A 14,618-nucleotide genomic window follows, 5' to 3' on the forward strand; every position below is an offset into this window, starting at 1 on the left:
ACCTGCCAGTAAGAGAAGGTCGTCCAGGTATGGGAAGAGTTGTACCCCCTGACTCCGAAGGTGGACTGCCACGACAGCCATAATCTTGGTAAAAGACCCTTGGGGCTGTGGATAGGCCAGAGGACAGCGCCCGAAACTGAATGTTGGTGCAGAATATCAAACCTCAGATAACGCTGGTGAGAAGGTGCTATGGGCACATGTAGGTATGTAATCCCCCAGGTTCCATAGCCAGTAGGATGGATCGTAAAGTTTCCATCCTGAACCTGGGCACCCTGAGGAACTTGTTCAGAGATTTGAGGATAGGCTGATGAGACCCATTCGGCTTTTGAATCAGAAACGGCGTAGAATAGTAAGCAGTCCCACGTTGAGATAGCGGCACTGGTACAATTACCCCTGCTTCCAGCGAGGACTCTATGGCCTCCTGGATTTGCAAGGCCTTGTTCTTGTCCACAGGAGGGCTTGTGCAGAAAAACTGTTTGGGAGGCTTTCGACTGAATGAGAGTGTGTACCCGTTCGAGACCACTTCTCTTACCCAAGCATCCTTTGTAGTGAGACACCAATATTGGGCGAACTGAAGAAGTCTGCCTCCCAATCTGGGATCCCCCAGAGGGAGGCCCGTCCCATCAGGCTGAGTGTTTATCCTCTGACTTGGAAGTAGGGCGTCTGGCACTGCAGGTCTGTTTCTTAGGTTTGGAGGTCGATTTAGCCGCTGACTGTCTAGGAAAGGACTATCCTTTGGGCTTTCCTTGAAAACGAAAGGACCGTAAGGAAGACGTTCTGGCCTTTGAAGGTGCTGATGGCAGTTAAGTTGGTGAATGGGACAATACTTATCTGTTGGGATCTTCACTGCCGGTCTTCCAGCATCGGGATTCGAACCGAACGTGCGTCCGGCAGTATTTCATACTGATCCCATCCAACCTACCCCCCAAGGTCTCCCTGTGGAACTTATGGACCCTGAAGAATAAATTAGTTATGGTAAGAACTTACCTTTGTTAACTCTTTCTTCAAAGTCCATAGGGTCCACAGGGCACCCGCCCTGACGCACCTGGCTTCATATGGGCTATGTGGCTGGTCACCGGTTTTCTGTCTCAGTCTGTGAGTGTGATTCTCGAGTGTTCCAGTCTTCCTATTTTTCCTCCTCTGGCTACTTACCAACTGAGGTGCCTCTGGCTCAGGGGCGGGGTATAGGGAGGATGGACCAGTGCATCCTGTGAGTAAAGCTTTTAACTGCGTGGTGCCTGGGATCCAGATACAGCTATAACACCCCCCCCCCTCCCCCTCCGTAAGGTGTCCCTATGGACTTTTGAAGAAAGAGTCAACAAAGACAAATTCTTACCATAACTCTCATTTTTCTCCCCACCCTCAGGAGACGTTCAGTCCAGCATTGGTGACCTGGTTTGGGCAGCAGAGCTGATGGAGAAAGCAAGTGAGTCAACATTGCAGGACCTGGGTGAAGTGAATGAATGCATTGTACACGATCATGGAGATTACTGTGTGCCAGATGACCCTGAACTCTTGAAGCAGATGGTGAGAGAACTGAAGATGACAAATCATCAGCAGAATCAGCTTCTGCTGTCATTGCAAGAAGCACTCAACGACAAGGAGGTGCAATGCGAGTCACTCCAGGTACTACACGAACACAATAACCAGGCAATACACATTCATCACTAATACAGTTGGACATATGGGGCCTAATCAGAGTTGCGCGCAAACATAATTGCAAAATGCATCTAGGGCAAAAAGACCTATACTGAAGTGGGCACATATGCAAATTAGCATCCGCAGCAACCTTTCAAGTACCAGGGTCAGATGCACCAAGAATACAGCAGGAGGCATGGCTTCCCTAATTACAAAAGCTGCAAGCCGCTAAGTGCATGTGAAATGCTAATGGAACAACAGTCAGAAATTTTTTTTTTTTTTTTTTTTTTAGAATGACAAAACTCTTAAACATTTGTGCAGGCTTCCCCTTTGCAAAGAGAGTATAAATAGTTTGTGTAAAATGAGCAGTCCATACAGTGTGATTGGGTTTTTCTAAAAAACGTTGCAGCAGTTTAACTCTATTTGCATTAATAGATTTAGAAACGTCATTATGTGTTGTACGATTTCCCTTTGTGGTCAAATGGTGTAAGATTGATCGTTACATATGCATTTCGAGATCGTATGATTGTATCACATCCTACATGATAGATCGCAATCTTACGGTGTTTCCTTAAGATCTACGACGGCGGGGATGCACATCGTAAACTTACATAAACACACGATGTGCATGATTGATCATTTCGATCGATCAAAAGCGTGCAAAAAAAAAAAAAAGTACAGTGTATGGGCTGCTTTAGACCTGTTCTTCCACTCGGAGACAGTCTGCGGCTACCGTCATAATCAGTCTGCAACCTGCACCTGGGTTTGAGCTCCTGTAAGTTAGGTCCCTCCAGGAATCCATGGCCCTATTGGCTCCAACTCGCACCAACCTTCCCGCACCATGCCCTTACTGTACTTTGGCTGTCTCTACAGTACACCCCCGTCCTGGCCCTCTTTGCGCAGGGACTCTTGTGTGGAAACACACAACCATTGTGAAAAGATGAGCATACGTACCAAAAAAAAAGCAAGTTGCAGCCAAAAAAAAGTGGCAAAATGCATTTACTTCAAATACTTAAGGTGGCCCATAGAGCACATCTTGAACATATAGGGATTGATGCAGTTTCCCAAACTCTGCCATTACAGTCCAGGTTTTAAGGATATCCATGCTTGAGTCCAGATGGTTAAATCAAAATGACTGAGGTACTATTAAGTTACCTGTGCTCAATCATGGATATCCTTAAAACCTGGACTGTAATAGCAGAGTTTGGGAAACGCTGCATCAGAGGGGGATGGGGAGATTGTACACACTTGCAGACCATCTGCAGCCCTGCACTATAGTTAAAAACAAAAAACTATTACCCAACCTACCCCAACTTTTGTAAAACTTCATAACCCAACATGCACCAACAGAAAAACTGTAGCAAGGCATGCTGGGAGGTTTAGTGCCACCGGTTGCCTACCCCTGGTATAGATTATCCAAATATTTTCAATGACAGGTTTGATTTTTATTCCTGGTGTATGTATTCATACAAATCAGATTGTACTTATTTTTTTTTTATACCCTCAATTACCTAAATCAGAAATAGTTCCTAAACTTCTTCCACCATTTCATATTGGGTAAGTAGCACTTATACTATGTGTCAGCCGAAAACCAAATATTGGACATCTTCCATAATCTATTACAAAACGTATCTGAAAACAGGATGTCATGTCTTTCATGTTGGGTGCACATCTGGTTTTCACTACAAACTGTTGCTTACATCTCTGTACTCTAAGCTACAATATATATATATATATATATATATATATATATATAATGGCTTGTTTTTATTTCCACCAATACAGGAGAAGTGGGACAATGAAAGATGGGTGGTGATGTCTGACATGTGTGAGCAGATTTCCCATCTAGAATCAGAAATACGGAACTTACGTTGCGAGAAAGAGATTCTAGAAAAGAAAAACAAAGACTTACAAGAGCAACTAGAGAGAAGCTCTGGAACCGTTCTGTATTTGGGTCAGCAAGTAAAGCAACAAGAGCACAACAGGGACGATACCGGGTTCTGTATGAACGGCATAAAAAATGAAAGCAAGTGGGTGCGCTTTTACACAGGTTTTGACAGCTACGAACATCTCACAGACTTCCTTGGCTTTGTTACTGCAGACCAAAAGCTGTGCACTGGCAGAATTCGGAAGAAAACAGAGGTAGGACCTCAAAGTGCCCTGAGTTTAGAAGACCAGCTCCTCCTTGTTCTCACCAGGCTGCGCTTAGGTTTACTGCTCCAAGATCTAGCTTTTCGATTCAGAATATCAGAGTCTACAGTCTCTCGTTACTGGTTGAACTGGACAGAGCTCTTGCATGTACGACTAACACAGGTAAGAAGCCCAAATGAGAAAATTGGGTATTGAAACGAGAGGTAAAACGCAGGTATGGGGATGTAAGTAAGCAGGTCAAAGGACTTGCCATATCGCTGTGATGTGAAATGAACATGGTTTGGGTATGATATGTTGACGTTGCCCATGTAGACAGTGATGAAATTCTGACATTTTAGAATGTCAACATATTTCCCTGTGGCAACTTGCCTGCCTTCTATGTTGTCTTCTGGGTCAGACCCTCTGGTGTTTGGGCATTTCTCCCCTAATCCTTACCTTTAACCCTCCCTCTAGTGCCTAACCCTACCCTTCACCTCTCGAGGCCTAACCTTAATGTTGACATGTCAACAGTCTGAGAATGTTGACACGTTGCCTGTCAACCTTTTGACTACATCCCCGTTTTTTTTCCCACAGTCATGTTTAATGCTTAAGTGTTATTACTCCTGTCATTTTCACATCACATAGGATGCATTCTGGTTCCAGCATGTGTCAACAGAGCAAGTTTAAACTAAAGTCAAACTTGTACATTTGACACTTTTTAATGTACATCATTATTTGTGTAAGGTGTTGAGAAACTCTGCAACCTGTTAGGACACATCATACAAATGATGGTGACAAAGGAGGTACAGACAGAGGATTCTGCTTGTGAGAGCTTACAGGGTTGATCCATCCAAACAAAAACCCACCACCTGCTACAATCTAGCACACTGACCTGCAGCTTGGCGCCTGCGATCTGCCGTTTTTTTGCTGCACCTCCGCGAGAAAGAACGGATGGAACGCCCCCTGAAAGCAGTAGCCTGCCCTCTTATCTCTCCACCAGGCCTCACACCCAGCCAGACAGGGCAGATAAGGATCATGCCATGAGGATGGTAGGTATATCTGAGGAAAGACTGTCATTAGGGCCTGTATTTCAGGAGGAATCCTGGATGTTAACGCTGTTTTAGATATGGTGAGCTTTAGGCATCATTGCGACATAAGTAGAGAGGCTGTTGAACACAAAATAAAATAGCTGATAGTAAAGACTGAAAGAAGCAGATATGAGAACAGTGCCTTGATTATCAACAGGTTGAGGGTGGGGAGGATGTCAGAAGTAGAGACACTGAAAGAGCATCAAGAGCTAGGAAGTAAAGAGTGTGCAGGGTGCTTGAGCTGCAAGTAGATCACTTTAGTGAAGATAGTGGTGTGTAAATGGTGGAAACCTGATTGCAGAAGACAGGAGTCAGGTAGGTATACAAACTTCTCAAGTAATGTGGAAGCAAAGTGAAGGCTTTAAATGGTGATTTAATAGTTTCTTGAGGTTATAAAAGAGGAGCGTATATTTGAAGATGAAAGTGCCAGTGGTAATGACTGGGTGATGAGTTGTAGGGACCTTGTCCTCAGTAACAGGAGAGAGAAAACTGAGTGAGTAGAAAAGAGAAGTTGCTCATGGATCTGGTAAGATTATTGATGCAGATGATTGCCTTTGGAGTAAGTGGAAAAGTAAAAAGTGTGGGCAGAGAAGTTGAAGCTGGCAGTGTGCTTGGTGAAAAGGGTAGTATAATTGTCTTTGTTAAAGTGAGATTTACTTATTGATGTTGCAGGTGGCATGCCTATTAGTAGTTCCAGGGTATGGGGTTAGGTCTCAAGAGATTCTTTAGGATGGTGGTCTTCGCTGCCTTGGCTAGGGATGTAGTAATTGTATTGTGGAAAGACTGCAGTGTCTGTATAGAGTAGAAATAGGATTTCCTCAAGTGAGGCTAATGAGGATGGAGTCAATACCATTCATAGGTGGCTGTGTGCATGTGGAGGAGTACAGATGGGACAGGAAAAATGGTTGGAGTGGGTAGGCAGAGTTGGAGAACAAAGTCCAGGAAGTGTCCACCACAATTGAGGGAATAAAGGACTTCCACTGGGAGAGCACACCGGGGTTTAGACTATAGGGTTGTCTATAGAAATGTTGTTACCCGCTCTCATTCTAGATTATTTCAAGTGAGAAAGCCAGGTGCCAAAATAATCAAGGGCCCGGCGACAGACAAAAATATAGAAATGCATTGTTGATACAATAGACATAGACTACAAAAAGGAACAAATTACAATTTTGGTAGACTTGCCCACAGGGATACCATGGGGGATGGGGGGGGGGATATTGTGGTTGGAGAGATACAGGTACCAAACAGTTAAAGCTTCAGCTCCCAGAATGCCTCTGGTCCTCCTCCATATATACCCTGCCCCCAGCCACAGGCATTCAGTTTTGTTAACAAGCCTCAAGGCAGGAGAAGGAAGAGCAATCTTACACCAGAAACATGCTTACACAAAATGGGGGAATCTGTGACCGAAAGAAAAGATTACCCATGCAGCCAGATGTGTCAGTGTGGGTGCCCTGTGGATCCTATGGACCTCGAAAAAGGAGTTACCTAGGTAAGTAATTTTCTTCTTCAGGGTCAATAGGGATGTCCTAAAGCAGTTTCCCTAAGGAGGGGGATGCTTCTGAGCAGAAAGGAGAACTAGTCACCCAAAGGAAGCATCCTGAGAGGCAAAAGTATGAAAGGCATAGAACCTAAGAGGAGGAAGTGTCTTCACTGTCAACCATTTCAAATCTACAGAGTCCAGGGGTTCAAATGGGGGTAGCTTGTAGCCCCTTAAGAACAAACTACAAATCCTACGGTGCTACCGGTGGAACAAAAAAAAAATCTAAACTCGCAGAACTCCCTGAAAAATTTTTCTAATATCTGGTAATGAGGCAATCTTCCTCTGGAACCAGACTGACAGTGTAGAACCTGCACTTTCAAAGTGGCCAGGTGGAGACCACGGTCTAAACTAGCCTGGAGAAAAGCCAGTACCCTGGAAATCCTGAACACCTTAGGATCATACTTTCTGTGGGCACACCATTGACCAAAAGAATGCCAAACCCTATAATAGATGCAGACAGAGGCAGGCTTTCATGCCCTAAGCATAGTCTGAATTACAGAACTGGAAAAACATTTTTGCTCTTAAGAAGGAAGATGCAAGAGCCACGGCGTCAAAGCAAGATGGGTTAAGTCCGGATGCCGGCAGGGACCCTGCGGTCGCAAATCCTGCATAGAGGAAGAGGATACGAACTGTCTATGGATAGATTCTGTATGTTGGTGAACCAGTGACGTCTGGGCCAAACCGGAACCACCAGTAATACTATTATGCCTTCCTGCTTGAACTCTTGGGAGGAGGGAAATCTGCGGAAAGAGATGCCAGCTTGAAGTCCCATCTTCCTGCCAGTGCGTCCACAAAGGCTGCTGATGGGTCTCTGGACCCGTACCCGGGGACCTTGTGGTTGGGACGTGATGCCATGAGACCTACTTCTGGTAGACCCCATTTGTTTACCAGAAGCTGAAACACTCCCAGATGGAGAGACCACTCTCCGATGTGTATGTCCTGGTGACTGTTGTCGGACTGGATCTGAACAGTCCTGCCCTGGAGCAGATTCTGTGCCCTGCCAAGTGCTTTGTATACTACTTGCAGTTCCAGAATGTGTATGGGCAGATGACTTTCTTGATTTGTCCATCTTCCCTGAAAGTGTGATGACCAGTCACGGCCCCCCATCCGAAGACTGGTGTCCGTGGTGAGAAGCACCCAATATGAAATCCAGAATGGGCACCCTTTGTTCAGATGATCATTTCTTAGCCACCACAGGAGGGAGTGATGAACCTCTGGAGTGAGAAGGATCCTCTGGGACCTTTACAAGATTACACTGTCCTTTCCACCTGGAGAGGATCAATTTTTGCAGTGGCCTAGAATGGAACGGAGCATACCCTACCATGTCGAAAGTGGATACCATTGATACCAGGACCTGCATCGCTAAAAGAATGGATACCCTAGCAGCTTGTGTATTCAGAATAATAGAACAGCAATCTTGTTCTCTGGCAGAAAACACCCTTTGTGCTTAAGAATCCAGAAGAGCACCCAGATGTACCATCTGCTGTATTGGAGAAAGCGATTATTTCTTCCAATTGTTGATCCAGCCGTGCTTTTATAGGCAGGCTATGGTCAGTTGAAGATGGTTTTTTTTAAAGAATCAGAGTCTGCGCCAATATCAGAAGGTTGCCCAGTTATGGTAGTATTCTGACTCCTTGACGCCTGAGAGAGGTAGTCATGACTGCCATTATTTTGTTAAATACCCTGGGGGCTGTAGATAGGCCAAAGGGTAGTGCCTGAAATTGCTAATGTTGATGAAGGACCGCAAACCGTAAGAATTGTTGGTGGGATGGCATTATAGGAACATGCAGTTATGAATCCTGAATGTCCAGGGAAACCAGATAATCTCCAGACTCCATTGCCAAAATTGCCTGGAGAGTTTCTATACAAAACTTGAGTACATGGATAAACCTGTTGAGGGTTTTTAGATTCAGAATAGGGTGAGGAGACCCATTCAGTTTCTGAACCAAGAATAGATTGGAATAATAAGCCCTTCCCTGTTGTGACACAGGAACAGAGATTACCCCCGCTTGCAGCAGGGAGTGAATGGCTTCCTGAAGGGTCAAAGCCTTCTGATGGAGGATCTTGGCAAAGAAAACTTCTGGGGAGGATGCCTCTGAAAGTGGGGGCATACCAGAAAGACTACTTCTTGGATCCAGGCATCTTGTTGCCCGACACCAGTAATCCGCAAACTGAAGCAGTCTGCCTCCCACCCTGGGATCCCCCAGGAGGCCCATCCCATCAGGCCAAAAATTTGTCATCCGGTTTGGAAGTCTAGCCAGCCAAGACCTCTTAGTTTGTCGCCTTGTAGTCCTGCAAAAACCTAGGAAGACTGTTCCCTTGCTCATCCCTGAGGATGGAAGGACCGTAAAGAAACCTGCCTAAACTTTATTGTAGCTATAGATGGCAGACCTGCTGACTTTGAAGCTGCCAGAGTAGCTATTTTATCTAACTCTGCTCTAAAAAGTACTTTCCCATAGAAAGGTAAGACTTCCAGAGCTACCTTTGATCCTGTATCAGCTCTCCAGGATCTTAACCAAAGGACCCTGCGTGCCACTATTGAACCTGCTGATGCCTTAGAAGCTAGAATTCCAGCATCTACTGCTGCTCCTCCCAGATAGGAAGCCGCTTCCTGTACATCATCTGTTCTCTGGTAGCATTTGGTAGAAAGTCTTCCCATGCCCCTATTCATTCTTCAACAGCTTTGGCTACCCAGGCTCCAGCCATAGCTGGAAGAGTAAGCTCCAGATGATGAAAATATTGCCTAAGACATGCTTCAATTTTCTTATCTGTAGAATCCTTCAGAGAAGATGCTGATGGAATAGGCAATGTAGCATTTCTGATTAAATGAGTCGTAGGAGGTACCTCCCATTTAGTACATACAGAAGTTGGGGAAGGCTAAAACTATTTTCTTTTATTCACATAAAACAGTTTGTGCAGGTTACTCCATGCCTCTTCCAAAAGCTCAGTAAGCTGTTCAGATACAGGAAACACCGTTTTGGCCACCTTTCGGTGGTGATTAAACACTGGAGCTTTCTTACTATGAGCTGATTCATCATGCTGAATATCTAGGAATGATTTAACCGCCTTCACCAAAGGAGGAACATCCACTGTTGACGGATGCACATCATCTGATTCCTCTGATGATGTGTCTGTATCCCTATGTTGAGAAGACTGATAAAACAAGAGATATGGTAAGAACTTACCTTTTGTTATCTCTGTTTCAACGAAGTCCACAGGGTTGACCTTGGGGTATAGATTGGGAACCAAATTCACGCACCACGCAGTTAAAGCTTTCAGCTCCCAGGATGCACTGGGTCCACTCTCCCTATAACCCCACCCCCAAGCCAGAGGTACCTCAGTTTGCAAGCAGCCAAAGGCCAGAGGAGGAAAGAGAGAAGACTGGAACACTCAAGAACCATATTCACATAGGAGATGGGAAACCTGTGACCAGTTACACAGCCCATATGACGCCAGGTGCATCAGGATGAGTGCCCTGTGGACCCTATGGACTTCATAGAAATAGAGAAAACACAGTTCTTACCATCTCTTGTTTTCTACTTCAGGGTCCATTGGGGGTCCACAGGGTTGACCTTGGGGATGTCCCAAAGCAGTCCTTATAAGGGTGGGGACGCTCCTGTGCTGAGAGGAGAATCAGTCACCCAAAGGAAGCATCCTGAGAGGCAAAGGAAACCAATGCATAGAACTTTAAAAAGGTGTGGACAGAAGAACACGTGGCCACCTAGCAAGGCAGAACAGCGGAGGTGCCACAGCGAGCCTCCCACGAGTGGCCCATAGCCCGAGTAGAATAAGTATCAACCAAAATAGAAAGGCCTAGCCTATGTGTAGGCCCCTGAGATAGTCATACGAAGTCATCTAGCCGATGTCAACTTATTGGCCGGCCATCCTTGCCTGTGAAATCCAAAGACCACAAATTAGTCTGATTTCCTGAAGGAACTTGAACGGATCACATAAATCCGGAGAGGGCGGACCCCAGTCAATGAGGTGACACCAGCAGAGAGGGCTGGTGACAAGTCAGTACCATAAGTTCCGGAATAGTATGGAACTTAAAAACTACTTTAGGAAGAGACACAAGGCGAGTGCAACTCACAACCCTGACATGGTGATCTAACCAGAAGAGGGAGCCACCTGAGAACGCTCCCAATTCCGACACTCTCCTGGCAGATGTAAACGCCATACGAGAGAGAGAGCCTAAGCAATAGACTAAGTAATGGCTATCACAGCCAGTGGTTCAACTCAATGTCCCAGGAGGGCACGAAGAACCACTACTAAACCCCAAGGAGCCCCTAGGGGGGAGAAAGGGAGGCATAATCCAGGAAACACCCTGAAAGATGAACCGGATACCAGAGAGTGGAGCAATTCCACATCCGAACCATACTGACAATGTAGAGATCCGCACTGTCAAGAAGGCCAGGCGGAGGGTGAGACCCAGGCCAGCTGGAAGGAATGCCAGAATTTCTGGAAATCCTAAACGCCGGAGGATCGAAGCGACAGGTATGATACCATAAGAATTATGTATGTCACAGTCTGTGGTAGATCCTAGCAAAAGCTGGTCTATGTGCTCTAAACATCTCAATGATGACAGAGCCAGGGAAGCCTTAGGACCACAGGAGGGACGCAGCCAAAGACTAACAATCCAGGGCATAACAAGGACCCTGAGACAACAGGACCGGATAGTGAAGCATCGATGGGGAGACTCCGAAAATCTTAAGTACCCCTGATGTCTGGGGCAATAAAGCCACCAGCAGGACAGCACCTCCGTCTCGATTGAAAAACTTCCGACGACCTTGAGGAAGAAGGGAGACCGGAGGAAACTGGTCCACAAAGTGGAAGGACCACTTCAGTGACAATGCGTCACGAAGGTTGCTTCAGTACCTCAAGAGCTGGAATAACACCTGCAGTGTGTGATACTCAGAAGGCCATGAGGACCCCCCTCTGCTCACTAGGAGTTGAAACCTCTCTTGGAGAAGAGACCAGTCCCCAGGCTGCACGTTGTGACGGCTGAGGAAGTCCACTTCCCAATGGAGAACTCCCGGAATGAACACTGCAGAGATGGCCGGGAAGAGACTCTGACTATGTCAGAATGTGTGACACTCAGTCATTGCTACCCAACGACCAGTGTCTCCTAGCTGTAAGCCACTGTTGTGACACTGTCGAACTGAAGTTTCAGGTTCACCATGAAGCCTGTGTTAGGCCAGAGTGAGGGCCCAAGACAGTTTAAAGTTCCAACAAGTTAATTTGCAGGGCGGAAGCAACCGACGTCCAACAGCCCCGAAAGGAGTGCGGACCAGTCACAGCACCTCAGAAACTGGCGTCCGTAGTAAGGATTACCCTAGATGAGATGGCTATAACCACCCAGATAGAGACAGACATCTCCAGAGAGAACATGTCTAAACAGTGATCCGATGGAGAAAACCATTCCATCTGGAGAGGATCAGTCTTTGCAAAGGCCTGGAATGGAACTGAGCATATACCACCTTTCTGAAGGTAGACACCCTGGACTCCAGGACCCACATGAGAGTGTATAGACACTTGTCAACTGTGGAGACATCTGCGTGCTCGTAGTTAGAGTGGAGATCTTGTCTGATGTTAGAAAGGATTCTCCGATTCTGAGAATCCTTCAGGGCTCCCAGATGAATCATATCCTGTGAGGAATTCAGGGAGGACTTTTTCCCAGTTGATTAACCCTTTGTTCCAATGAAGCTAAGCAATGGATAATGCCTTTAAAAGAATCCTGGTCATCCTGTAAAGAACAGTAGGTTGTCCGGATACAGGAGCAGTCTGATACCCTGAACAGATGGACTGTCATAAAAGCCATAAATATGGTAAGCCCCGGTGGGGCTGTGGACAGTCCAAAGGGCAGAACCTGAAAACTGGAAGAGTTGCTGTGGCACTGCAAACCTGAGCCATCGCTGATGAGAAGGCTCTATAGGTACGTGCCCTGAATAACCAGCGATATCAAAGTCCCCAGGATCCATAGCTTGGATGATGGAGTGTAGGGGGTTCCCTTCTGAACCTAGGCACCTTTAGGAATTGGTTCAGGGATTTCAGTTAGAGGATAGGCCAATGAGAGAGGACCCTTTGGCCCCTGCACCAGAAAGGTAGAATAACCAGTCCCTCGCTGAGATAGCGGGGCTGACAATTACCCCTGCTTATCGCAAGGATTGTACAGCTTTCTGGACTTGTAAGGTCTTGTTCGGGTCTGAAGAAAGGCCTGTGTAGCAAATTATGTGGGATCCCCCAGATGAAGACCTGTCCCGTCAGGCTGAAGGTTCGTCCTTTCAGTTTTAGAAGCAGGGCGTCTGGATGACCAAGTCTGCTCGGTACCAGGTATGGCGGCCCTCGTGGAGACAGACAGCCTAGGAAAAGACTGCCCTTTAGGCTGTCCCTGAGGACAAATACTCAACAGATGTAGTCCGAGGCCTCGTAGTGGGAGTAGCTGAAGGCGGAAATATGCAGAGTGAAACTGCCAACGTTGCTACAATCTTATCAAGGTCAGGACCAAACAAGATCTCTCCAAAATAGTCCATTTTAGGGCCTATCATGGAGACTACCGCTGCCGCCCATGAGCACAACCATAGGGTATGGTGGCGGATACAGTCGCAGCAGAAACCCTGAAGAGTAGGAAACCGGCATCCAATGTTGGTGCTCCAACATATGAAACTGCATTTTTAAATGTGAGCGACAAAATGAGTCTGATCCCCAGAAGTGTTTTTTTTTTTTTTAAGGGAAAAAGTTCTACAAATGCAGCGGCCCAGCACTCAGTAGCATTAGCCACCCCTGCGATAGCCATGGTTGGATGGGCAACAGCCCCTGAAAACGTGTCTATTGATTTCAGGCAAAGTCACCACCTACGGTTCCGTAGAATCCGTCCGGGCAAGGATGGGAGGTGTAGTAGCACTCTTAATCAGACAAATAACATAAGGATCCACCCCAGGGAGGTGATTCCTATTACTTGCAATGACCCTCAGGGAATGGGAAACATTAGGCCCAACGCTCTTATGATACCTCTTATCTGGCAATTGCCAGACCTCCGCCATGTGATCCACCTGCTGGTCCGAGAGGGGGGAAAACAGCCGAAGACACTTTAATTGCTTAAACAGAGGGTGTTTTGATTTTAGGTGCAGGTTTAACATCCGCTATAACCTCGATGGACATGACCACCAGCACCAAGGCAGGGATAAAAAATACTTTATTTAGGCACCCCCTTGTGTGAAGGAGCCCAACACCTCATCGAGTGCACCCTTGTGGTAGCACCTGCCAGGGAAATGAGACTTACCTGAGGGAATTTTTTTAAAAACCCCGGTAGGGAGCGGTAGTCTGTGTCACAGGGGTAATTGCAAGAACTGTGAGATACCCTGAGAGGAAAGGGTAGCATGTTGAAGCAACCCAAAGTGGGTTGCAACTAAGGGGGCCGCCAGGCGAACCGCAAGGGAGGCCAGTGTCCCGAGAAACAAACTGCCCCAGGGGGATTCCCTCATACATAACCCTTTCGAGTCAAATACTCCGCATTCGCACATGACAGGCAGGATAGCCAGAATGGGTGCAGTATCGTGCTCTATTCCCTAGTCAGACATATCTGACTAACACGCCATCGTGGAAAATCAAGCAGCTCTCTACTGGTACTGACGTACCCCATTATCAGCGTATGAAACAGTTCCATCTAAAATATGGCATTACGCAACAGTATGTGACAAAACCTCACAAATTATATATATATATATATATATATATATATATAGTCTCAGAACCACCCGTATCAGGGCAGATTGTAAAGAAAAGGGATAGATATACACTGACAGGTGAGAGAAAAAGCAGACAGCACTAGCATAAGTCACATACAATGCAGAGTGTATATATATATATATATATATATATATATACATACATACATACATACATACATACATACACACACACACGAACATGACATATAAAATACTGCAAATAGTCGCTACATTCGACTGCCCAGATTCAGTGTCTGGGAAGTCTATAGCGCTGTGTACACTGACCTAATGGTGAGGTACGCAGGACTGGACCTACTGTCATCGAGAGATTTCTGCTGCACCATAGAGTTAAAATGGCCGCTGGAGACCTCAGAGGAAGGCTTCCTCCCCTGGCCGGCTATTAACCCCCGAGGCGCCGGCTACCTGCGCCGATCTTTAAGTCCCTGGTGGTCTAGTGGACACGTGTGGTATCGGGGGGGCCGCCGCAACTGGTCT

General features: G+C 46.4%; 1 protein-coding gene across 1 annotated transcript in view; it reads left to right on the plus strand.

The window, feature by feature from the left end:
- The window catches only part of LOC148508417 (uncharacterized), a 28,130-nt gene that overhangs the window by 10,418 nt on the left and 3,094 nt on the right, over positions 1 to 14,618 (plus strand). The window contains exons 3-4 of the mRNA XM_088444530.1: positions 1,367 to 1,626; positions 3,424 to 3,951. Coding sequence (XP_088300656.1) covers positions 1,367 to 1,626; positions 3,424 to 3,951 — 788 coding nt within the window. The remainder of the gene's footprint in view (positions 1 to 1,366; positions 1,627 to 3,423; positions 3,952 to 14,618) is intronic.

The sequence above is a fragment of the Taudactylus pleione genome, unplaced genomic scaffold (genome assembly GCF_031769625.1).
Source record: "Taudactylus pleione unplaced genomic scaffold, aTauple2 ptg000366l, whole genome shotgun sequence".
Taxonomy (NCBI): Eukaryota; Metazoa; Chordata; class Amphibia; order Anura; family Myobatrachidae; genus Taudactylus; species Taudactylus pleione.